The sequence below is a fragment of the Zalophus californianus genome, chromosome X (assembly GCF_009762305.2).
Source record: "Zalophus californianus isolate mZalCal1 chromosome X, mZalCal1.pri.v2, whole genome shotgun sequence".
Lineage (NCBI taxonomy): Eukaryota > Metazoa > Chordata > Mammalia > Carnivora > Otariidae > Zalophus > Zalophus californianus.
The window spans coordinates 17,962,574-17,988,697 of NC_045612.1; the positions used below are offsets into that span (position 1 = coordinate 17,962,574).

The following is a 26,124-nucleotide window of genomic DNA, read 5'->3' on the forward strand; positions in this document are numbered from 1 at the left end:
TTTCCCTCCCTTTCCCTATGATCCTCTGTTTTGTTTCTTAAGTTTCACAGAGGAGTGAAATCATAGGATAATTGTCTGTCTCTGACTGACTTATTTCGCTCAGCCTAATATCCTCTAGTTCCAGCAGATGGAGATTTTAATCTTGGTTCGGACACTGTGTGCTTCAGGCAGGTCATTGGACATCAAAGTCTGTTACCAGATTTGTGAGATGAGGATGATACTCTACAGCACTGTTGTGAAGATGTGTTCTGGCAAGGAGGCACTGGGTAAATGATAGCCTTGCTGATGTGACCACATCATTATCGTTTGGTTGAACAGGCCAGAGCAAGGGTGAAAAAGTATAGGCCATTCTTTCTGTAAAAGGAAACTGGATCTGGGAGACATATCTACAAGTCTTTTGGGATCCAACTGTTGAATGGGGTAGCTGATCAAACCTATTGGTCCTTCTGGTAGTTAGTCACTCAGGATCAAAGAGAACAGACTCTTTAACTTGGTCATGTGAAGGACAGGGAAAGGTCGGTCAGGGAAGCCTCACTTTGGAGCCTCCCACCGATGGCCCTGCCCTCGGACCCCTCGGGCTCCTTTGATGTGGTGACTGTCATGGTGGTAGTGATTCTTCTCCCCTACAGGCCGCAGGAAGTGACCAGCTGGTGCCACTTCTCTACTACCTCTGGCTCCAGTTCTGCCCCCAGCGTACGAGCGCTTGGCGGCTTCTTTGAAAGCAGCTCAGCTCTCCACGTTTTGTCCTTTCCTCCCATACTTAAGCAAGGTCACAATATTGTTTGAGTTTCTGGTGACTTTTACTGATAGACATACAGCGCAACAGTTGGGGGTTAGCAAAAAGCACACAGAGGCAAATTTCAACATGGCAATCGTAAGACCCAGTGTAGGCGTGTTTAAGCGTATAACTTTGGCATCAGCCAGCCTGGGTTTGGATTTCTGCTCTAGTGTGCACTAGCCCTCTTCTTCCCTGAGTCCCTAGGGTCTCCCCATCTGTACAATGGGGTTGATCACTTCTACCTTAACAGATTGTTGAGAGGATTCGGAGGGATGGTGAAATGCAGAGTATAGCGCCTGGAACACAGTAGGCCCTCGAGAAATGGTAGCTACTATTTCTGTTGTTCAGTAAGAGAAGCCTATAAAAAAGGCCCTCGCAGCTCTTCCCTGGAAGATAGACGGAGCTAGGCCTGATGTTAGCTCCATTCAAGGACCCATTTCTTAATGCTTTAGGAAGACAGCTTCACCGGCTCCCTCTCATTTTTAACTTATTTCCTCTCCTTTCTTCCAAAACAAAACAAAACAAAACAAACTCCATCTTTGGTCCCAGTTGGTGCACATTTGGTTGGTACACCTTGGTCCTAGTTGGTAGGCATTCGAGTCCACTGGGGATCACGTGAGAGTTATTTGCCTCTAAGGCTATGTACCGGGCTGACCTCCCTCCCTTCATATTGCATTGTATAGCAAATATGGCTTAAAGAGCTTCTCCTAGGGTTTCCTAATTGTGATTAACACAGGGAATGGAATCTTCCTCAAATACTTACATTAGAAACCAGGACTGGTCTAGCTGCCGGTCAAGGTGAGTTGCCCAAGGCTCTAATGTCCTTTCTGTCACCCTTGGCTTAACCTTTGTGGAAAAGGAGAGAGATCATTAAAATCAGTTGTGATCTCCCAATTTCTCGAGCCAATGAATTTTATTCTTTTACGTGAGCATGGCTTTGATTCTTGGCTTTGTCGCCTTTATAATGACCTTGCATTTCCCTGTGAAGGAAACATTTTAATTGGTGGCTCCAGTGTCATGGGAGCTTCCTACTCTTTGCCCTCTCATATTTTAGTGACCCCCCCCCCATATCAGGTGATCTTAAAAACCACCCAGACCGTGAACTCTTGCCTGGTTTGAGCCCCTCATTTGCACAGCTTCGGGCCCAGAGCTGGGAGGAGTCTCTGTTCAGCAGAAGCCAGACTAAGCTGTCCTCACCCGAGGCTGGGGTACATCAGCTTTGGATTGGAGGGACAGGTAGGAGGGTTGTGCTCCACAAGAGCTCAGGCTGAAAACTTAATCTCCAGTTACTACTAGAGAGGATGAAGCCAAGGACTATTTTAGAAGGGGCCAGAGAAAGAGCTGTTGGACTGGCTTACCCCTACCTATCCTTAACTCAATGGCATCTCTACTGGGGAGCCTGAGTCCTCCTGCCCCATGCCCTAGTCTGGGTTTAGGACCCCCTCAGCACCTGGGTGCCCCTCTGGGCTGGCCCCTGTATTATCCTGTGTTGGAAGTTTCACACATGTCTGTCATTTTCTACTAGCTCCTTCTCCCTGCATATCCTCATTGCTTAGGTGCCCCTGCCACAGAGTAACATCTCCAAACGTGTTTATTGAATTCAGTGGGTGAACCGATGAACATACGTGTGGCTAAACAAACCTGAGTACCAGACCTGGCTCCCCTGTGGCATCACTGTGCACCTTTGGGTGGGCTGCTGCAACTCTCTCTGTTTTGTCTCCTGTGAAATGGTGAAATGAACGCCTCCTCCTTACCGCCTCCGTAGGGTTGCTGCGAGCCTCCAATAAGAAAATGCATTTGAAAGATCTTCGCAAATTATGAAGCATCCCGCATTTACTAGGTATTAATGTAGAAGTAAGTAGACCAGATATGGCGGGAAGTTCTGCCCTGAATAAATGGAACTCTGTGTTGGCTAATTAACACAGCATTACTGGGCTCTCTTCACAAAGGCATTAGCAACTTCCTGGGTATCTCTCTCTCTCTCTGCATCTTTCCAGAGATATTACTTTTTAATTTGTTTTTTCTTGAAGCAAATCCACCCATCCCCACAGATTCTGTTTTCAAACAAGTCAGTCCAGGTGCTGAAGAAACCGGTTGGCCCTGGATAAGGAAATACTTTGAGGGATTGGTAGCGTCAGTTTAAATTAATGAAAAGTCTGAGTGACAGACCATTTTAAAATAAATGTAGTTTTATTACTTTCAAACACATGTAATAACAGCCCTGGGAATAGAAGCTAGAGAGAGATAGCCTGCATCAGAGAATCAAAGCAAACAAATAAGAATCCGTGATAATGAGCCTATTACTGGGTGAATGTCCTGCTAAAGACTATCATCCTCAAATTGGCTAACGTTCCCCTAGTGAAATCCATTTATGTTAAGAAGCGCTTTTTTCCCCCTCCCTTCAGAGATATGAGGAAAGGCCCATTAAAAATCGCTACACATGGGGCACCTGGGCAGCTCCATCTGTTAAGCCTCCGACTCTAGATTTTGGCTCAGGTCCTGATCTCAGGGTCGTGAGATCGAGCCCTGTGTTGGACTCCACGCTCAGTGCAGAATCTGCTTGAGATTCTCTCTCCCTCTGCCCCTCCCCCCACTCACTCTTGTGCGCTCTCTCTCTCTCTCCCTCTCTCCAAAATAAGTAAATAAATAAAGTCTTTTAAAAAATCGCTACACATGTCTTCTGCGTAACCCAGCTTTTGTAAATGCTAATGGATGGCATCTAGCAGCAGTCTCCTGCACTCTGGCCCTAACAAATAGTAGTCCCAAACAGCAAACACCCTGGGGCCCCTACAGGGATCAACTTGTCCCAGCTTGCCCGAGACTTCTCCTTTTGGGCACAGAAGGTTTTGAGTCCTCAGTCCCAGGCAAAGCGAGACAGCTGGTCACCTACGGGCGCCTATGCCTCTGGCAGCCTCTAAGTATGGAAGAACGGTGTGGTTGTAGGGGTTGCCATTGGAGGGATGAAGGCGGGCTGGGGGAATTGCAGCTCACCCATTCTGTTGGTCTTTCTGCCTTCATTTTGGGACTTCTCTTACCATTTCCTCCCTGAAACATGTTGATCCCGTCTGTCTTCGCTGTACCCCCCAAATCCCATCTAAAGGCGTAGCAAAACTTGAGAAAGTAGGAGTGAGACAGCGGAGGGGGTTAATGCTCGTCATAGCTAGCATGTCTATGGTGCGTCCCAGGCACCAGGCACTGTGCTAGGCACCTCGTGTGCATTAACTGAGTTATCTTCACAGTAGCCTTCCGAGTTGGGCGTTACTGTTACCCTCATTTTACTGATGAGGCTAGGTAACTAACCCAAAGCCACAGCACTAGGAAGATGGGCTCTAGACTCAGGGAGTCTGTGCCCCTCTACCCACGACACTGCCCTGCTTATCAAATGCCTATCTGCCTCCGAGGCTAGCCCTCCATTCAACCTCTACAGACATGGCTCCTATAATAAAAAGCCATTGCCTGTGTATCCCCTGTGAAGCTCTGGAGCCCTTGTAAGAAGAGACCCTCTTAGCCCATGCAGCCTGGGTCCTAGGTCTACCATGGACTGGTGTGCAACCTTGGACAGGTCACTGCCCTTCAGCTTTCTCTTTTATTTATACAATGAAGATGCTGGACAAAGTGACCTTGAAAGCTCTTTCCAGTTCTAACAGGCTCTGAGCTCCTATGACAAGGATATTTGAGGGGGAGGGAGTCTGAAACGAGGAGGAATGCCATCAAGCCTCCCTGATGACTGGGAATTCCCAGTTCTTTCCCTGATGCCTTCCCAAACAGACCAAAGTGAAAGTGCTTCCAAAGGAGCCCCAGGGTATTCATCGCTGTCCTCAGGATGGCAATGAACCCTTCATTTGACTCCTCCAGGTATCTCTGGGGCTACAGGAGAGCAGGTGGGTTGGCTGTCTGAGATGTTGTCAGAGTTGTTCTGAGTTTCTGATATTGGAGAGTTTGGGGTGAAATTCATATAATTAAACCTTAAAGAAAATGTCTCCCCCCGCCCCGATAGCACCACATAACCCAAAGGGGCTTCTGAGCAAGAGAAATGGAATTTAGTGTCTGTTGCCCCAAATACTCTTTGACACAACCACCCGGAATTGAAATTAGAAGCCCTCTAACCACAGAGATCTATCAGTGAGGGGAGAGCTCCGTGGAGAGAAGTGCCCAGGGCTGAAGGGCAGGTAAGAGCAGAGGAATACCAAGTGGCTGAGCAAACTGGCAGGAGGGAGACGATGTTCACTCTCTCCGAGACCCTCCGGGCTAGAGAGCGAGGCTAATTTTTGACCTAGTTGTCCTTGTGTGCGTTGCCGTGAGCTTTTATGAAGTATTTCTGTAGCCGTTTTCTATTTCACCAAGTGCTTTACAGTCACTTTTATTTGGCTTAGTAAAGTTTTCCTGGAATGCCATCTACTTTCTGGTCAGGAGAGTCCCCTCTCGTTTGCTTGGCACCTCTGTGCGCCCAGCCTCACACAATGGGCCGCTTGTTCCGGCAGCCGAGCAGGTGCAAAGAGTCGAGGGGCTGACGGCACCTGCAGCCACTGGGCTGGTTGGACTGGGGGTGCTTTACACTCCGGTTCACCTTTCCTTGATTGTTTGGTTTGATTTTATTGCTGGCAAGCAGAGCGCGGCGGTGCCCAGCTTGGGTCTGCCCAGGGCACAGCTATTCTGATCATGGGACGCTGACCAATGGTTGGCCCTTTCCGCTGTGCTCAGGGATTCTGTTCTAGTCCCCCTGCCCAGGTCCACCATCGCCACCGTCTTCCGCCAAGCAGACGTGCGGACTGTGCTTCCTCCTGCCCGCCCCCCTCCCCGGGCTCTGACTACAGCCTGGATTCGGGGGCTTGGGGAATGCTTTCGAGGGAAGAAGACAGCAGAAGGAGCCAGTCCGCTCTCAGCAGACAAGACTTTTCAGTGTCCTTGGGCAAGTCTAGCACCGGGTCGCCATTATTCTTGAGGGGGGGGGTTCCTTCGTCCTCCCATCAGCCCCCGCAGCACCCTCTGCCAAGTGCTCCCATCAGCCCCCGCGGCACCCTCTGCCAAGCTCTCTGGGTGTCGTGATGGAGGGTGGCGTGTGTGTAGGTGGGGCAGGAAGAAGTAGAGCTTCACACTCTAGGTCACAGATTTGCTGGGGGATCCAACACAGTCACTAGTCGAAGATTTCATTTTCTGAGGACCAGGTTTGCCAAAGCCAAAGGAAGGATGTGGGCTTCATGGGAAGTCCAGATTAGAGATAGTGGGCCAGAACACTGGAAAATTTGGGACCTCCAGCTACCAAGGCGAGGGGGGGTGGTTCTGTGGCTGAGCTCGGGGCTATGTAGATGCTTAACAGGGAAGTGGTGAGTAGACAGCACTTGCATTCTGTAACTGATGGAAGACGGAAAATCCTTTCTTGGATGCCCAGAACTGAGAACCTAGGCACTTCGCCATCAGATTTGGAACTCTTTTTTTTTTTTTTTTTAAATAATATCTACACCCAATGTGGGGCTCAAACTCATGACCCCGAGATCAAGAGTCTCATGGTCTCCTGACTGAGCCAACCAGACACCCCTGACACGTTTTCAAAGTTACTGCCTTGACCATAGGAAATATAACAGGTATATCACATGTGTTTTTGCAGCAGGAGAATCACATTGATTCAGACTCAGAAATGGGCTGAAGTTTACACTTGGAGAAGAATTGTTATTGCTAGCAGGTGTGTATGATGGATGGGCTTGGCATGGGCGTGCACTGCCTGCCTGGTCCATGGGGATGGTACAGAGGCTAGAAGGAGTGGCGCTTGGGCTGGGGGAACTTACCTGTCGGGCTGGCCCACTCAGGTGGGAAGTGACCCACCCCCTGAATAAAGATATTCACTGGGGCCTAGGGAAGGAACCCTGCCTTTCTCCAGGTAGGCATTGGTTTCCAAAGTGGTGCCATCTAGGGGGTGGGACACAGTGGCCGGTTTTCCTGGCAGGACCCAGACAGGAGTCCAGCATAAGGCAGGTTCTCACTCAGGGGCTACAGATTGAGGGGTGGGGGGAGGCCCCGGAGAGAAGACAGCTGACAAGAGCTGGGCAGAGTAGGTTAGAGTCTCCACCATACAAGCTGAGGTCTGGGTGAGGCATTCAGTCTCCGTTCAGCTCAACAGACATTTATGGACTGCCTCCTGTATGCCAGGCATGGGGTGAAGCAGAGGACTGACCCAGAGACGAATACAAACAAGGAAACCAGGACAGAGTTCAGGTGGCACAGCCCAGGGAAATCTAGCTGGCAAGAGGAAGTTATGCCCAAACCTCTGGGGCTCACTCCCCAAACAGGAAAGACTGGCTTTGAGGTGCAAGACTAATTCCAGAGCCTGGGGCTTGACAGGCCGGTCAGCCAAGTGATCGCCTTCCTGCCTTTGTCACCACGGGCTCAGGATCTGGGTAGGCCTAATCCTGCACACTGAAGGCTTTGAGGCCTGCACATGAGTGTGGCTAAGACAAGAGGAACTGACAGCCAAACAGCGACAGGAATGGTGAGCTTTCCTTTCAAGTGTGTCGGCGGTACCTATTCACGGGAACGCAGTGTGTCCTCCCCTCGTGATCTTTGGGGGGTCATTAAATAAGGTCCGGCGGGATGCCCGGAACAACACCGAGGACGCTTTCCTTTGTTACTGCACATGCTTGAAACACAACATGAGGGAAGAAAAGAAGTCCCCTTTTCCCCTAACTCCGACATGCCTGCCTCTCAAACTGGTCAGCGAAGTGTGACTGTGGGTCGACTTTGGGGGTCCCGGCCTCCATTTGGCAGATCACTGCGTTGAAGAATGGCTGTTTGTTGTGGACCCGCGGGGACCTGAGACAGACAAAGCGGTGTCCTCAAGAGAGAGATTTGAACAAGTGTGTGGGTGTTTTCAGGAGCCATCGAATTCATGACTTGTGCCACTTCTGCAAAGTGGGAGTAGACAGTTTGGGGTCCCAGAGAGGAGGAATGTAAAATGTGGGGAGACGTGTGTGTCGGGACTCTGACACCCCAAGTGCGTTGGTCACTGCCCTGGGCCTCAGGAAATGATTTGTTCTTCAGCGGGTGACAATTAAGTTTGAACCATTTGAAGTCCTGTCTGGTGAGTCCCCCACCCCCCTCCCCCCAGAGGCCCTGTCCCCTGGAAGCTCCGTGTGAGGACATCTCTGCTGAAGCTACGCACACATCACTGCTCAATCACAATCCGAAAGAAAGCTTTGGGTGCTTTTGGCCGTGTCATTCTTCCCTAATCCTACACCATCAGTGCCCCTGCTTAGACTTGGACTTTAGCTGCGGCGTCCTTAGACAACTGAGATGCTTTCTATTTCTTCAGGTCTCTTCAGCGTGGGGAGGAGTGGATTTGACGCTTCCCCGGACAATTCATCGCAAGGTGTCTTCATCCTCCTTCCGGAAATCCTTTTCGAATACCATTTATTGCACACCTACTGCATGTCAGCACGGTGTTCAGTGCGTTCACATAATAATAACAGCAACCCTCATCTGGATGTGCTGGGCACTGTTTTAAGCACATTGCCTGTGCTGTCCCAATGTACTAGCATTCAGGCTATCAATTCATCCTCAAAACAAGGCCGGTGGCATCATCCCCATTTTACAGATAAGGAAACTCCAGCCCAGCAGGGTTTCATTATTTGTCAAAAGGCACACAGTAAGTGGTGGAAACCAGCTCATGAACCTATGTCTCGACGACAAGGCTGGGGCTCCTTCTGCCCCGTGACTCAGCCTTTCTCAAGTGTATGATGTACTCGTGGTCTTGGTAAACTGCATATACTAAACTGACTTTCACCTCCTGAAACTAATTACTCATCACTATTTTGACCATCTGTCGCTGTGCCACAATGCTGTCATGGGCTGTTGAGGTAGGTGACCCGTTCTCTGACTCCCTTCTTGGCCCTTCCATTGGGGAGCGTGACAGCTCCATGGAAGTCATATCCGCTTGGATATGGAGACATGGAGACATGGGACATGGAGACGCTTGGCCTCTCCGGGCCCCAGTCTGCCCATCTGTAAGTGGAGGGCATTGGACTAAATGATTTCGAGGGTTCTCTCCGACCCCGATATTCATTCCCATGAGCCAAAATCTAACTTAAAAAAAAGAAAAAACTAACTTAAAACAGGTAAAGATCATTTCCTTTTGGCTTAACTCCAGTGGGACGAGAAAACATCTGGTTTTCTGGGCTAGTTCTCTGGTCTAAGAGGACTTGATAAATGAGTTTGGGGTGATTGAATAATAAATCCCCACTGCACACCCTGTCCTGTGACAACCTAACCCCCCGGTTCCCGAGCTTCTGAATTACATATTTCTTTCTGGTTTTGTAAGAGTGAAACTGGGTCGAAGTCTTCTCCTTGACATGTCCTTCCGCAAGGACATCCCGCCCTCCCCCGCGGAGAACCCTGCGCCAGTGCCGCTCGCCCTGGCCTGGCATCCGGACTGCTGGTGGTCGGGCTCTAAGCCCAGGAGGCAGTCCTTACCCGCCTTCCCACACCCCGGGCTCTGCCTAGCCCGCGGTCTCACTTTGGCTTCCTTATTTACTTTTCTCTCTCCTTACCTCGAGGTTCCATTCAGGTGATCCCCTCATCATCAGCCTTTTCTCTCTGCATTCCCTTCTCAGTGGGGGGCTGTTCCCCACAGCCAGACTCTTCTCCCCATGGAGGGTGATTTTCAACTTCTCACGCTTTCCTCGCCATCTGGAAAATATTCTTTGCTTCTCTAGGTTTAAATGACTTCTTGAGTATATTCCAAGACCAAATCTTTCAGTCCCCCCCCCCCTCCACCCCTCACGGGGAGCTTTGAAACTAGGTGAAAAACAGATTCTAATAAATACAGATAGTCCCTTGTATAGTTAATGCCCACTAAAGGAGATATAAATGGATCGACATCTCTCCGGCTTCTTCTCTAGCTTTTACTTCCTGTCTGTTGAAATGTATTTGTAATTAATTTCTGAAAGGCTGTTGTTCGAGAACAGAGGGGCTTCTAGGAGTATGGTGGATATATGTTTCTGGCACTCTCCTGGTTGAGATTTGCTCTCAAGTGGTACTGCTGTGCTGACAAATATGGAAAACATTTTCCTTTAAATATGTGCATAAGTAAATAAGAAGCAAATTGTTGCTATCTTTATTAAATGCATTCACCAAACTCAGCTCTTTTCACCTTTGCTTTATTTTTCTGTTCCTTTATGTAAATTAAGACAGCATCCTGGATAGAAGGAACTTTTTTTTAGGCCTCTTAACAAGATGGTTTTTCTACCCTGTATTCTGGTTTGTTTTTAAAGCTATTTATACTCTTTCAATTATCCCATTTTTCCATAGTGATTATTGTGGATTATTTATTCATTTCTAAAGAAACGAGCTGATAATCAGGGGCTGCATGCAGTACTGCAGTCTTTCCATAAGATGGCGCTCTGAGAATGTGAGCTCTGTAACTTGCCGCTCTTGGTCTAACCTGGCGGCAAATTAAACTTTTGTAAAATCACTTATTTTGGGGGTGGTGGGGGAGTTAGTCCTTCTAAGACTCGCTCTCAAACACTTGCCACCATTCTAATGCCTGGGGGAAGAAGGAAAGTGCATTTTCTAGAAGCCTCCCTGCCTTATATCCGGGCTAGCAATGTTTGAAATCAGCAGTGTGCGTTTTAAGGGACCTTTTTTTTTTTTTTTTAAAGATTTATTTATTTATTTATCTGACAGAGAGAGACACAGCGAGAGAGGGAACACAAGCAGGGGGAGTGGGAGAGGGAGAAGCACGCTTCCCGCAGAGAAGGGAGCCCGATGTGGGGCTCGATCCCAGGACCCTGGGATCATGACCTGAGCCGAAGGCAGCCGCTTAATGACTGAGCCACCCAGGCGCCCCTTTAAGGGACCTTTTAAAGAACGGACTTTCTTCTAAAGGGCGGATTGTGATACTAACAACTTGTGCTGGTAGAAAAGCCCCTCTCTGGGCCTCAGTTTCTTCACCTACCAATGAGTGGATTGGACAAGATGATCTCTTAAGGGTGCTTCCGTTTCCAGTGATTTCTACGTTTGAATTCATTGATTTCTTTCCACTACACCCTTGCTGCTGCAGCCAGCACAGAAATGGGAAGAAAAGATCGCCCATTTTACGCTTGTTTGACTCTATTCCTCTTCTACAAGTGCTCTCTTTGCTTCAACTGTCCCAAGACAAGCATGCCCAGATGTCCTGTTTTAATTAGGTTCCTTTTCTCTTTATGGCTTTTGCACCGGTACCCCCCTTCTCCTCCCCCCAATCCTTGACCAATCTGCCTGAACAGAACCATGTCCCCCTTTTCACTTCACAAATAGGGATTTCTTGGCATTATGGCCGACATTTTTGTGTTAAGCAGATACCAAAGTGGATGGGAAAAGGCAAAGACACTGCATGTAATACGTAAAGGTGATGCTTCTTAGATCACATGTAACATGTCCAGCTAAGAAAACTTGAGATTCTGGAGATAGGAACTTCCCTCTTCATTTTTCTTCCTCTGCTGGCTGGTATTCATTGCCAGAACCATGGCAGAGCTTTAGGAAAGAAGCAGTATTCCTGAGAGAGGACAATTAATCTAATTAGAGATGAGTGTCACTAAGTAGATAACTCATCATTAAAATCCTCCGTGGCTGACGGCGTCCCCGTTCCTGGCGCTCTGGGCAATCTGTGGATGAGGGTCGCGCAGTGATGGCTTGTCCCCGTTCAGAGGCTCTCATGGACCCTGCACGCCAGTGGCGCAGAGGGAGCCAGTGAAAATGAAATGCTGAATTAATTAATGCAAAAGCTATGGAGACACCCCTAACCGAGTCCCTCCAGGCTTGAAGCGGAGCGTGCATGGTCCATAAAACTCCCCGGGGGCACATCACATCTGCCACATTGCTATAGCCGAGGGGACATTCTCCTGCATTCATTTTCCTGTTGTCCTTAGAGATTTTCAGATCGCCTTTGGTGCCTGTCTTGTGGCGTGCTGGTGGTGGTGGTCGTGGCAGATTATTTATTTCTCTGACCTCAATGTTGTATCTCCCAAGAACGCAAAATTTCACTGAATAGCAATACCTTTGGATCTGTGTTTGGGGGAAGTCCAGGGCAACATCGTGTATATTGCATTCTGTAAATATGCGTTCTGTCCTAAGAAATCACCTTTGAGGGGCGCCTGGGTGGCTCAGTCACTAAGCGGCTGCCTTCGGCTCAGGTCATGATCCCAGGGTCCTGGGATCGAGCCCCGCATCGGGCTCCCTGCTCGGCGGGGAGCCTGCTTCTCCCTCTCCCACTCCCCCTGCTCGTGTTTCCTCTCTCGCTGTCCCTCTCTCTGTCAAATAAGTAAATAAAATCTTAAAAAAAAAAGAAGTCACCTTTGAGCTGGGCTGTTAGGAATGGCCACCGTAACTCTTACCAAGAAGAAGGATTTCCCATAGGCCCTGCTTTTAATTATCTTTTCCTTCCTTTTGTTTTCTCTTCTGCCTTAAGAAAATTAACTACTATATAAAACTTCACTCGTTAAACATTAAATTATTATAAAGCTTTAAAAATGTACAAGATATGGAAGAATATAAAATAAAATTAAGAGTTCCCCCAACATCTCCCCTTGCTCACCAGAGATAACTGCTATTATCATTTCTTAAAAATGTTCTGCATCTATCTGGACACATAGAAAGTACAGGAGAGTCATGCCTCTGCAGACCCAGTTTTTTTTTTTTTTTTGGTTTGGTTTTTTAATACTTGACTTGCTTTATGGATTATTAAACTAATAAAACTGTGCCCTCTGGAGGCATCCTGGCGTCGGAGGCGGGGTGGAGGTCTCTGAAGCCCAGGTCGCTGGTGCCCGAGCCCCGCAACAGACCCATTTTTACCCCAAATGGAATCACACCGTACATTCTTGACCACTGCTTCTATCTGCGGCAATGTATCTTGAATTTGGCTTCATGCCAACACATACAGATCGACTTCGTCCTTTTCACGTCCTCATAATATTCCATTTAGTACTCATGGCTTTTAAGATTCCATTCTGTCTTTTGTCCAGCTAAGGAGAACAGGGTAGAGTGGTGGGAAACAGAAATGATCGGGGCGTGGGGGAGGTATTGAGACACCTAAAGAGAGAGTGCAAGATCGCCGAGTTTTAAAATAGTGCCATGAAATTTTAGCAGCTATGGGAATCAGTTGGATCAGTACTTTGGGTTACTGCTTTGAGGAATACAGAAAATAAAGGCAAGTTTTAGGTCAAAGCCACAGGCCAGCTCTTCCTAACACTTCTGTAACCAGAAACCATGCTTAATTTACTAAAGTCCTTTGAGGATTTAAATAGCACATGGATAGAGCGGAACAGTGGATGCTATTTCAACTTTCAAAAAGTTTGGCAAGCTTTTCAACCCAAAGCTGTTTTTAAAAAATTGAGTCACCATGGGATTGGAGAGCAGTGTTTTGTCCTGGCTCCTGATCCATAGCTTGGAGATAAGAAACCAAAAAATAGAGCAAGCAATGGGGACACTTTTCCGGATGGCGGGAAAGAATACAGTAGGGCCGCAAGGGATCAGCTGGGGGACTAATAGGATTTAATATTTATAGGTGATTTGGAAGAGGGAGCATAGGGCAAAATCGCTACATTGGCAGATGTCTTTACACTATTCCAATGAGGATCATAAACTTTAGGAAGACGTTTGTTTTGTAGGAGCAGGCATAAAAGTGGCCGGCAAGCTTCAATATGAATAAGCCCATGGAAATGTCTCTGGGGACACATTCCTGAAGTTCATTTCAGAAGATTTATAATAAGCCTTGCCTCTTTATCTGTGAATAGGGTCTCTGCTTCAGGCGTCAGTAGGTGCAAAGAAAGACATGATGAAGTTGCTGGTATCATCAGGAGGGAGATGGTATTTAAACAGCATTATGTGAACATAAAAGAGGAGGCTGGTAAGCTGATTGCCACAAGATATATAAATAAAGAACGCTGCTTTGCATTTCTTTAATACAGCCCCAAGGGCAACTGGTGTCTGATGGTTGGTGATCTGTGTATTCACTAATCTTCAAAGTTAAATAAGCGGAATATGTTAGGCTATCATTTCAGAAGAAATGCAATCAAATGTTCTCTTCAACTTTACTACAAAATATTTTCCTTTCCATGGGGCGCCTGGCTGGCTTGATCGAAGGAGCACCCGACTCTTGATCTTGGTGTCATGAGTTCAAGCCCCATGTTGGGTGTAGGGATTATTTTAAAAAAGTATTTTCCTTTTCATTGGATGCCTTTTAATTATGAAAGTCAGAACTAGATTTCCTGACCTCCTCTGCTACCACACGTCTTTTTCAAGGCATGTCCTTAATATTGGCAGATACATTGTATCATGGAAGGGAACACCTAACAAAACCAGATCAGTATCTTCTGAAGTTGTGGAATTTTCAGTAATAAGTAATAAAGATGTCTGCCCTACCCACGTCACAGTGTGGTTGAGAAGCTCAAGTAAGCTGAATGATAAGAAACTGCCTTGCACAGTCATATGCAAAAATACAGTAGTATTAATTATTTATTGCATGTCATAATTTGGGATTACGAAGTGAGGGGCGCCTGTGTGGCTCAGTCAGTTGAGCGTCACCCTTGGGCTCAGGTCATGATCTCAGGGTCCTTGGATCAAGCCCCACGTCAGGCTTCCTGCTCAACAGGGAGTCCGCTTCTCCCTCTGCTCCTCCCCCGCCCCCCTGCTCATGCTCTCTTTCTCTCTCTCAGATAAATAAATAAATAAAATCTTAAAAAAAAGAAATATGAAGTGACTAAATTCTAGGAAATTATCCTTTATAGCTATTCGTGCAAATGTGCGAAGATTGGTATACGAGGATGTTCTTTGCGGCGTTGTATTAGCAAATTATTAGAAATAACTCCATTGTTCATCAGGGACTGGATAAATAAATTATGATACAGCCATACCGAAGAATAAGGACAAGACAGCTGTTTATGTTCTGACATGGAAATATGTCCAAGATATATATTAAGTGATAAAAATTTGCAAATCAGCATGACTAGTATACTTCCAATTTGGGTTAGAATTATGTGTTAGTAAAAGAAACCCCTAGAAGAATATAGATCAGACTGTTAGCCATGCTTCTCTCTTGGAAGGATAGGATGATGGGGGAACTTTTACTTTATGCTTTGTTTATTTCTGTACTGTTTAAATTGTTTACAATGAACATTATTATTTTTGTAATTAAAAATACAAATAAAAGAAATACGAATTTGCCCTTAACACACCGACTATCCTATTGTAATTGGGGGGAAAAATGTATCAGGCGAGGGCAAATTTATACTGTACATGGCTTGGGAATGCCTCCTGAAAAGAAACCCAACTCCAAGGCCTACAAGAAATGGTGGGAGGAGGCAGTGGAGGAGAAGGAAGAGGTAAAGGACATATAAGCATCTTTCTTTTTCCAGTGAGTAGAGAGCACACTCAGAGTTAATGTCCCTTCTGCGTGCGTGTTCCCCTGACTAAGACGCAGGACCTCCCTTGACTAGCTCTCATCACTCTGAGTTGCCACTGGCCCTTACCCTTCTGGACACCACACTAGATCCAGAACACAATAAGGGAGGGGACTTTGTCTGCCTTGTTCTTGTTCATTGTTGTATCCCTAACTCCTTGGGGGAAAAAAAAAAAAGATGTTGAATTAATGTTTGTTGACTGTTGAAGGTTCTCCATTGCAAAGAGATTCTTTCGGCAGTTGTTTACTTTTGCACCATAGGGTCATCCCGTGGTTTAAAAGGCTGAAGAGAGCTTGTGGTCAGCTTGACCACTGGCGTCAAGTATAGTCAGCTTTTATTTTGCTTGGGACCCTCCTGTGACAAACCTTTTCTTTACTGTCCCCTTTCCAGATACAGCCAGAAGGCAGCAAGGAATGGCATGAAAAATCAGTTCAACCTCCATGAGCTGAAAATGAAGGGCCCTGAGCCAGTGGTCAGTCAAATTATTGACAAGCTGAAGCACATTAACCAGGTAAGTGGTAAATTGAACAAAAATGGAAATGGGGAAAAAAAAAAATGAGGGATGGTCAGCGTCCGCCGCTCCACTTGTGTTCTTGGGCTTTTGGAGAGGCAGCCGTTCTTCATTTCCTTCAAAGATTCCCTCTGTGGGGGCGCCTGGGTGGCTCAGTGGGTTAAGTGTCTGGCTTGTGATCTCAGCTCAGGTCATGATCTCAGGGTCATGAGACCAAGCCTCAAGTCGGGCTCCACGCTTGGCGGGAGTCCGCTAGATTCTCTCTCTCCCTCTGCCCCTCCCCCCACGCATGCGTGCGCGCGTGCGCGTGCGCACGCACACGCACGCACGCACACACGCACACAGTCTCTCTCTCAAATAAATAAATCTTAAAAAAAGATTCTCTCTGTTAAAAAGGACTTCTGACTCTTGTTTTTTACTCCATTTTTATTTTAAGTTTATTTTTTTTAGTAATTGCAACACCCAACCTGGAGCTCGAACCCATGACCCTGAGATCAAGAGTCACACGCTCTTCCAACTGAGCCAGCCAGATGCCCCTTCACCCCACTTTTAAATAATAAAGAAAATATTGTAATATTAGAGAAAGCTTGGAAAATGGAAACATATTTCTCACAATCCCATTATTCTATCCAAAAATATATCTCACAATCCCATCATTTTTAGCTGTTCTTTTCTAATATTTGTTCAGAAAACCACACTCACACAGACTTGTTACATAACTGGAACTACACAAGTGATTTATAGTTCTTAAAATTAACACTATATTGGAAACACTTTTTCATGTTGTCACAAATCTTCATATTAATCATTTTTTTTGTGGCTGCCTAAGATTTCTTTAAGTATTCATCATAATAGTCAGTTTGCCTTTGCTGGACATTGAGATTGCTTCAAATTTTTTACCATCATAAATAAAGCTACCTCTTCACGCATGGTGCTTTCTCCTGATCTTAGATCATTTTCTTAAAATATTGGTGTTATCAGGTTAAAAGATAGGAGCATTTTAATGCATGTTTCCAAATTGCTTTCCAACGGGGACGTGTATCAGCTTTCACTGCCACTAGGAAGATACTAGAAGACCAGCTTCACTGCACCCTTGCCAACTTCTGACTCACTGCCATGCACAGAGACACCCACAGATTCCCTTGACCTGTACACAGAGTTTTTCCTCTCATGAGGAGTTTAGTAACTAAGACACAAATAGAAGTTAGTTGTACCATCTGCTTGTGATTGCTTTGTGGCCACAATAAAAAAAATGCCACCAAAAGTGCCACCGTATACCAGAGTGACAGTGTTCCTGCTCCGTGATCCATGGGTGGGAGGGCCCTGGCACCACCAACTTCTATTTGTAGCCTGGAAAGAACTTAATGCAACTAAAATCCTTATGCAGGGGCAGAGGTTTGTGTATGAAGACACTGGCATGGCTTTATTTTTTAATATGAAGATTAGCAATGACATTTTTGTGGTTCTTAGAAAATGTTTGGAAGGGCTTTCTAATAGTGGCATATTTCACTGCAAATGGCTTTGTGAAAGTATTTACAACACACTTGGGTTTGGCTCCTCCAGTGCCTAATTAAGTGCTCTGCACTCAGTGAGCACTTAATAACCAGTTGTTAGTGCTGCTGAGCACATGATAATGGAAGTCGCTGCCTGAAAGACCCTTCTCTCTGTGAACTCCCAACCTCACGAAGTTCTGCAGAGCCCGGCTAGACGTAGTATGATTTCTCCAGAATGCGTCTCTGAAGGGTTCAGAGCACAGTGTAAACCACTTCTGTGGAGGTGTTAAGGGCATGATATGCTTCACCTGGGGACAACAGCGGTCATTGTCCTCTGAATAATTTCCCAATTATCTCTACCCGGCTCTATCTGGGGGGCTCCACTCGACTGGTTAGACCACCTCCCCCCCCCCCCCCAACACACACACACTAGTGAGGCCAGACTCTCAGGCTGCATCACTGTGCCCCTAATCCTAAAAGGATACTATCAACAGATCTCTTTGGTCAGTGGACCTGAAGGAACACCTACTATGTGCTCAGCCAGGTGCCAGGGCCTTTGGGACCCACAAGTCTGATGCTCTGTATTCATAGCTTCCTTGGAAGGAAGCACAGGCATAGAATGTGCTTTCAGATAGAAGGCAGCCTGTGATGAAGAGCCAGAGGACGGCTGCCACTCATCCACTCTGGCTGGCTGGCGGAGGCCTGAGGTGGGCGGGGCTAGGGCAAGAAGCATCGCAGAGGGCGGGAGCGCCGAACGCTGCCATGAACAATGAGTAGGTAAAGACAAAACCAGGGAGTGGCAGGCATAAGAAAGATCAAAGGCCTGCAGATGGACTCCCCAGTGGAAAAAGGGAATGCCATATCGTATCAGACGTGGGCTTCTATGTGATCCAGTGGTCGCTACCAAATACAGCCTTACCGTCTTCTTAGCGCAGTGGGCAGCGCGTCAGTCTCATAAAAAATACAGCCTTGTAGCAAAGACGTTGAGGGTTTGATATTCATACTATGGGAGACCATGTGGGATAGTGGGAAGAACGTGGGCTTTGGATCCAGATGGATCGGAGCTTGGCTGTGGATATTACCAGGTATAGAACTTTGGGCAAGTCATCGGACCTGAGCTTTAGTTTTCTCATCTCTAGTACAGAGAGATATCAAAACCTCTCTTACAAGGTTCTTGTGCGGATTAGAAATCTTATCTATACCCCCATTATAGAAAGCTTAAATATAATTATAGATATAACATATTTTATGTATTACTTATTTTTACCTATATACACAAATATATATAACTGCATATGCCCGACAGTAAATGGCAGTTGAGATGATTATAATTCAGGATTTTCTCCGTAGGCAGGACTTGAGTTTGAAAGGGAGCATTATTCCCGTACTTTTTGCCAGTCTGTCTAATCTGCTTCCCCAATTTTGTGTGACTGTAGATCCCTTTCATGTGTCTCTTCTTTGCTCCCCCATATTGTTTCCTTCCATCCCCTTCGTCTGACTTCCAGCCCCAAAAGCTGAAACCAGTTCATGGGTAGGGAGGTGTATATTATGAGAGTTGGAAAAGGCACCATTACAATTTCTTTCTCCCACCTCTGCCGTGAATATGTGTGTATGTGAACATTTTTGGTTCCCTTACAAATACCATTGAGCAACCAATTAATTCTCATTGATAGACCAGTTTTACCTGTTTAAGTAGAGCTGTTAAAATTGCTTGGGCTCCAAACACCCACAGTGACTTCTTTTTCTCATCTGTGCCCAAACACATTTGTTTTCAGACCTTCAGTAAAATTCCTAGTTTGGCTGTGACTCAGTCTGAAAGTGAGACATTTTAAGAAAGTCAAAGAAGAACGTTACAATGATGATAACGATGGTGAAGAAGATGATGATGATGTGTCGCGTTTGTATAGCACATAACCACATTTCAAAGTGATTTCATGTTCTAAAAGTCTAACTGGTTGTGCTGGGAAAAATAGTCAACCCGGGATGGTATGAGATAGAGTCCTATCACAGAATCAGTCTTTTCAAGAACTCATTGTTGCCTTTGGACATTATTTAGTCCTTACTGACGCCTGTGAGTGAGTGATATATGATCATTGTCCCTTTTTTATAGCTAGGGAAACTGAGGCAGAAATCCACCGAAGGCTGAGTGGGCATGCTGCCAAAACATCTAGTGAGTTTGGTCGAAAATTCGATCAATGATCCAGATGTTGTTTCCTGTACACTGCCAAACATCTGGATTCACTGAATGCCTGGCTAAACTGACCTAAAGTTTTAGTGACTGGAAGGGGGGAGGTGGATAGAATCAAGTTAACTTGCCCAAGTTCACACGTAAGTGAGTGGTGAGTCTAGGAGTGTAATGGCTATTTTCCTAGGCCCCTTGCTTGGGGCTGCATCTATTAAGCTATAGTAGCGTGCTCCAACATACACATCTGTAAATGCAGAGCTACCTACTTCTCTCTATCTATGCATGTATGCCCACGTGCGTCCATCCAGATGGACCGTAGCTGGGCCATTTATGAGCACTTCCCAAAATAACTCTTCACTTTCTTCCGTGGCAATTCTCAGCTGCCTCCTTTCAGGTTATAGTTGCTGTTGGTAGCACTGGAAATAATATACTCACTAAGGGAATAAAGTAACATTATTTCCATATTGACAGTCCCATGGTGTAACCTTGAGGGGATGGGTTCAGGGTCAGGCCTGGGCCCCTTTCCTGGGAAGGCCTGCAGGTGTGGAATGGCCTCCCCTCCTCGTTCCAAGCCAGAGTTCATGTGTAACATTCCCACGATTGGAAATGAGGACCTTTTTATTTCCTTTTCAGTTTCTAATTTGTGCAAGGATTTATTGTCTTGTGTTAGCAGAGCAGTTGAACTCCTTTAAGCCCTCAGTATCAGTTCTGAAATTTGCTAGGCAATATTGCTTTAAACACACACACACACACACACACACACACACACACACACGTTTTGTTTTTATTTTTGCCTGGAGAGAAGACTCCCCCATATACCAAGAATGATCACAATACGTTCTTACCCAGATGATACTGTGGGCCGTTTGCCCTCTAACCCAGCTCTGTTGGTGACATTTTCTCTCTCTTTAAGAGTAGCTGTGTAGTTAGTGTGAATTTAGCGGTCCCTGAGCTGTTCTCTGTTATTCCTCCCCAGGAAAATCTCGCTGTTTATTGTTTTTCCCCAGTTTCAGTTCCGGTTCAAATGAAATTCCAGAAATTGTTTCCCTGCCTGTTGTAAACAGTTGAAAAGCTCTGACACCAAATTTCATTCAAAGTTGGATAAAAGTCTCATCTGTTTGGGATGGTTGAAATGTCCTGCTGAATGGTGGGGGAGTGGACGAGATGGCCTCTTAAGATTCCTTCCAGCCGTGTGATTCCATGATTTGTGGCTCAAGGTCAGCCTTTAACCCAGCACCCTCTTGTGAACAAGTCTTGTGACTTTATTCTCTGCTCTGCCACTCTTTTTAAAACACCCTGTTCCCAGGTCACCCCTTTCTACTTCGTAACCTCTCATCTTTTCAGATTGTTCTCTTCCCACCAGTCCTCCAAGCCTGGGCAGATGGAACTTCAACTTCCCCTTCCCTGCCCCCGCCCCCCAATTCTTCTGTCCTACTGCCTTGTGCCCATTAGGCTATGAAAACATTAAATTAGAAAACCACTTTTGCATTTATCAGCCCTCAAGTTTCCCTCCTCTGCGGCCAGATAGGTGTCCAGTCTTTGGATCAGGTTAGCCACGTGACTCCATGGGAATGATAATAATTCTGCCATATAATGGCGCAGCGCGGTTCAGTTTGTAAAGCTCTTTCATGTACATTAGATAAACTGATCTTCACAATGGCTCTGAGAAGCAGGCATCATTACCTCCATTTACCAGATGAAGAAAGGAGGGGCACAGGAAGGCCAAGTGAGTGACAGATCGTAAGTGGGAGGCCCAGACCTACGATCCAGGGCCGCCGATTTCTGGCTATGTGCTCTTGCCTTCTGCTTCTTTGAAGCCACGCCCCACCTTGTGTCGGTTAGCAAGATCTAGACAGAGAGGACATGTACACGTGCAAGAAGCAGAAACTCCTTAATTTGTCTAACAACCTCCAAGTCCCTGATATAGTCATTTCTATGGTTGAAGCTCTGAAATCATCAGCAGAGAAAGAATAAGCACGCCATTTACCAAACCTCAATTAGAAGATTCTTACAAAACCAACTACCGTGCTTTCTGGTGTGGAAACTGAGACACTTGGTGACATGGCTTCAAGTTAGGCACAGCCCGCAAACTTTCTATTAGCTATCTCAAATTTATAAAATGATGCCAGGTGGTCAAAGAAGAATTTAACATGTAAGCAGACAGTGGGACAGCGCCATTTCCATCCCGTTCCATAAACACCTGAAAAGTATTTTTAAGATGCCTGACAGATGACTCCGGTATCGTGAAAAGGCGCTGGCTTCTGAAATAGAAAGTCAAAATTTTTCATAAGTTAATTAGTAAAGTTGTTAAGTGTCAGAGAGGTTCTCAGGACATTCCTTAGCATGTGATTTAAAAACAAAATCTGGAAATGAATCTCAGGCATGATAGAAAACACTCTGAGGAACTTTTTTCAGAGTCTTCCCACAATAAAACCAGCGACAGTCGTAAAACACTGGCCTAGTCCGATGGTTGCTAGAAAAGCCAACGTTGATCTAAAATTTCGAAATAAAAGGAGAGACCATTTGAGAGGCAAATATAAATAAAAGGCCTTTCCAAATGGAATTATGTCCCAGTGTCTGTCACACTTCTTCACATACAAATAGCGTGGCAGAACTTTAGGAAGGGCCATTTCCAAATGGAGCCAGAACGTGTGTGTGTGTGTGTGTGTGTGTGTGTGTGTGTGTGTGTGTGAGAAAGATGGAGTATCTACAATGACGTGTTAACAAGAGCCAATGAATGACTTCTGAGTTACAAAAGGACAATGTGAGTTGGTCTTTAAATAGCAGACCTAGACTCTGTGGAGCTAAACATTATTTCATGAAGTAAAAGGGAATTAGCCGATGCATTCCAAAACACATTTATCATTAAAAAATCTTCTGTCATTTTGCTTAATAGCCTGAAAAATAATTACAATGTCTGGTGGCTTTGGGGAGCATGTGTTTTTAATATCTTAATTACTATGTACAGTTTAATAACACTGCACCAAGAAGAATTCCCAAGTATTTCATATTAAATTTATTGCAAATGAGCTATTTGCTATATTTAGAAAATACAGGACTAAAGGTACGGAAATTGGGCCACGTATTTTAGTCCTTGCTTATGAAATGAAATTACTCAAATGAAACGGAAGATGAGTCGGGAGTGGCGGGCCAAAATGTTATTGGTAGCGGTGTTGGGGTAATCTTGATTTAGCAATGAAGGGAAATACGGTATCTTTTTTCACTGTAGTATTATACTCTCTTGAGTGTTTTGTTTTAGTTAGAAGTATTGGGCGTGTCAGGGGCGCCTGGGCGGCTCGGTTGGTTGAGCGTTTGACTCTTGGTTTCAGCTCAGGTCATGATCTCAGGGTCCTGGGATCGAGCCCTGCAGCGAGCTCTGTGCCCGGCAGGGAGTCTGCTTGTCCCTCTCCCTGCCGCCACTCTTGCTCTCTCTCTCAAATAAATAAATTTTTAAAAAACGGGGGGGAGGGGAACACCCAGGTGGCTCAGTTGGTGAAGTGTCTGACTCCAGCTCAAGTCACGGTCTCGGGGTCCTGGGATCGAGCCCTGCGGCAGGCTCTGTGCCCGGCGGGGAGTCTGCTTGTCCTTCTGTCCCTCCCCCACTCATGCTCTCTTTGTCTCTCTCTCTTAAATAAATGAATACATAAAGTCTTTGAAAAAAATGAAATATTGCACGTGTCACCTGTGGAAAGACAAGCTCTACATATGACAAGAGAATTCTATCTAATTGTAAAGGTGACCAGATTTACAAAGTTAGAGATATATTTCCAAAATAGCTATGAAATCCATGAGGTCTCATATTCTGTTCGTATCTACCTCCTGGCCAAATGCGACACATTTTTTAAAGATTTTACTTATTTATTTGAGAGAGAGCACGTGTGCACACACACCAGTGCGGGGGTGGGGGGCGGGGGGGGGAGGGACAGAGGGAGAGGAAGAAGCAGACTCCCTGCTGAGCAGGGAGCTCTCCTGCTGATCCCTGAGATCATGACCTGAGCCTGAGCCCAAGATAGACACTTAACCAACTGAGCCACTCAGGCTCCCCTGCAACACATTTTTTTAAAAAAATAAATAGGTACAAATGGTTGCTCTCTACCCCCGTAAACCTTCACTATAAGCCATGTATCAGTAAATGTATGTTCAAATACTGTTTGAGAAATTCAGAGGTAACTTTTTACATCTATCTATCTATCTATCTATCTATCTATATGATATAAATTCTGTGTTTCCTATAGCACCTAACATAGTATCATGTATAGAGTAGACATGGAACATACACAACATTTTGGTGATCAGTTTATTCAAAGGACTCAACCTTGGCTGCTCAATTTATTTCTGAATTTAGATTCCATTTAAGGCACTCCTCGCATTCGACATTGAACCAGCTTCTGTGCCAAAGGGCAGGGTTACATAAGTGCAGGGTTATCGTTAGCAGGGGCTTTTAGGTCATAGGTCTCTGGTTTTACCGGTGAATAAATTGAAGGCAAGAGAGAGAAATGACGTGTCCAGAGTCATACTGCCAGAAAACAGCAACGCCAAGCCTGGGAAATGAGCACGTTAGTATTTTGCCATGCCATCGCTCGGCTTCCAAAGGCTCCCGTGTCAGGCGAGACGTGCTTGCAAACACGCAGGCACATTTTCCTCTACGGTGCTCCGGAGCATGGCAGAAGCCCACACTTCAGCAGTTCATCTTTGGAACCAAAAGCAGAACAGCATGAGGCAGGAACTTGCTAATTATTTATCCCTCATTACGGATATTAACCAGTGTTTGGTCAAAATGAGTACACCTTGGGGCCATCACCTCCCTGAGCCCATGGAGCAATGGCCCGCGTGGCACCGTGGGGGATGGGCGCGTCTGCTGGGATCACTGAACCCAGAGCAGGAAGAGGTAGCAGGACCTGTGGCTCACACAGCCTGATATGCCCCCCTCCGCCCACCCCCCACCCCCCACCCCGGGTCTGCCTCCGGCTCCCATCCACGTTCAGGGGCCAGTCATCCTTTCGCTCTAGGGCTCTGGATCTCAGCTCCTCCACCTTCCTGGGCCCCCCTGTAACAGTTTCTCTTAGTGCATCCTCCCTCCTTCCAGAATGGCAAAATTAGCATCCTATTAGTCAGTGGGCTCCGGTGCCAGTTAGCTCAGTTGTTCAGGCAGTGTATTCAGATCGGGCTCCATAGGGAGTAGAGATGTGGGAGACGTGCTTGGTGGGGGGTTGTTCTGAGTCCCCCATTCCTATTTTAACCAGAGCTGCTACAGTTTTAAAATCTGCTTTACATATCCGTCTTGAGTAAGATTTCCCTTACACAGAGGGTTCCGACTGCTAACACAATAAAAATCTCAGGGTGCCCTTGAAGTTGACATTAAAGGTTTAAGCCCATATGAGCCATTTTTTCATTCGAGCATCCATGCAACAGATCTCCTCAATATCTACAGCACACAAGGCTGTCACAAGAATGCCTTCCAGTCCCCGTTAGCCACCTCCTAAAATGAACTGTTGGTTAAAAGGGGGACCAAATGGGCGCGTGTGAATGGCTTGGTGGAGATATTATTCCTATTGGAAGTGATGTTCCTGGTGGAAGGCCCATGTTCTTGCACTAGTGAGCCAATAGACTCTCCTTTGAAGCTGAAGACCAACACATCTCAGTTCTCCTTGCCCGCGCCATTAGGATTCTGACGACATCCAATGGAAATAAAACTAGCTTGTCTATACAGAGCAGACACTTTTGACCCTGGATGGCAGCCCTTTGTTCATTGGCTCAACCAAATGTTTGGCCTCCGTCCTGGGTGTGCCCAGGGTTATTTGAGACCTAACCCTGTGCTGTAAACTTATTTGACACGTGACCAGAGATGTTTCCATGTTCTGTGTGGGCTCCGTGTCAGTACTTAGTAAAATGTAAAATAACAATGATGGAGTCAAGTCTGTATCCCTAACTATGTGCTTGTCTTGGATGGCAGCTGCAGTGATTTTGCATAGCAACTGTTAAGTGGAGTATTTCCAGCATTTCTAATTAATGTCAAAGTGAAAACTACATTATTAATACGCACTGGAAGATATCAGATAGTTTCCTAATAGGGTTAAAGTATGATCTTCTTTGTTTAATTAGTTGATCTGGATATTATTTTCTTCATAGTTCATATTCTGCCAGGACGTCACTTTTCAGAGTAAAATCTGTTCTGTATTATGGGTGAGCAGTTGACAAGACCAAAAAAAAGCTAAGAGAATTGCTATCATGGTCTGCCATAAATAATGAGGCCCAAGTTCACATCAGTTATACCCCAGGGCACTGAAGAGTCTTCTGGTTATTATCATGGTATCACTGTTAGCAAATTTTGAGTCATCACAATAAACAGAAGAAGAGCCAAAAGACTGGAGAGAGACCTGATTTTTTAACCTTACGTTTAATAAGGGGTAGAGGGACATCTGAGCAACTCAGTCTGTTAAGCATCTGACTCTTGATTTCAGCTCAGGTCATGTTCTAGGGTCATGAGATCGAGCCCAGCGTTGGGCTCCACACAGCTGAGCGTGGAGCCTGCTTAAGATTGTCTCTGTCTCTTTCTCTCCTTCTGCCCCTCCTCTGCACTTGCTTGCTCTCTCTCTCTTTTTCTAAAAAAACATAAGGGGTAGATATTGAACTGTGGAAACCACAAATCAGGGAGCCTGGTATCACATCTTAGTAAAATTCTAGATTAGATTCTTGGAGAGCATGAGCTTTTAAGAAGCCACCATGATGATGCC

The 26,124-nt window shown here is 45.9% G+C and overlaps 1 protein-coding gene across 1 annotated transcript in view; it reads left to right on the forward strand.

Moving 5' to 3' along the window:
• GPC3 (glypican 3) overlaps nt 1–26,124 on the forward strand; it is a 403,498-nt gene that overhangs the window by 285,449 nt on the left and 91,925 nt on the right. The window contains exon 6 of the mRNA XM_027608126.2: nt 15,592–15,712. Within this exon, the coding sequence (XP_027463927.1) occupies nt 15,592–15,712 (121 nt within the window). The remainder of the gene's footprint in view (nt 1–15,591; nt 15,713–26,124) is intronic.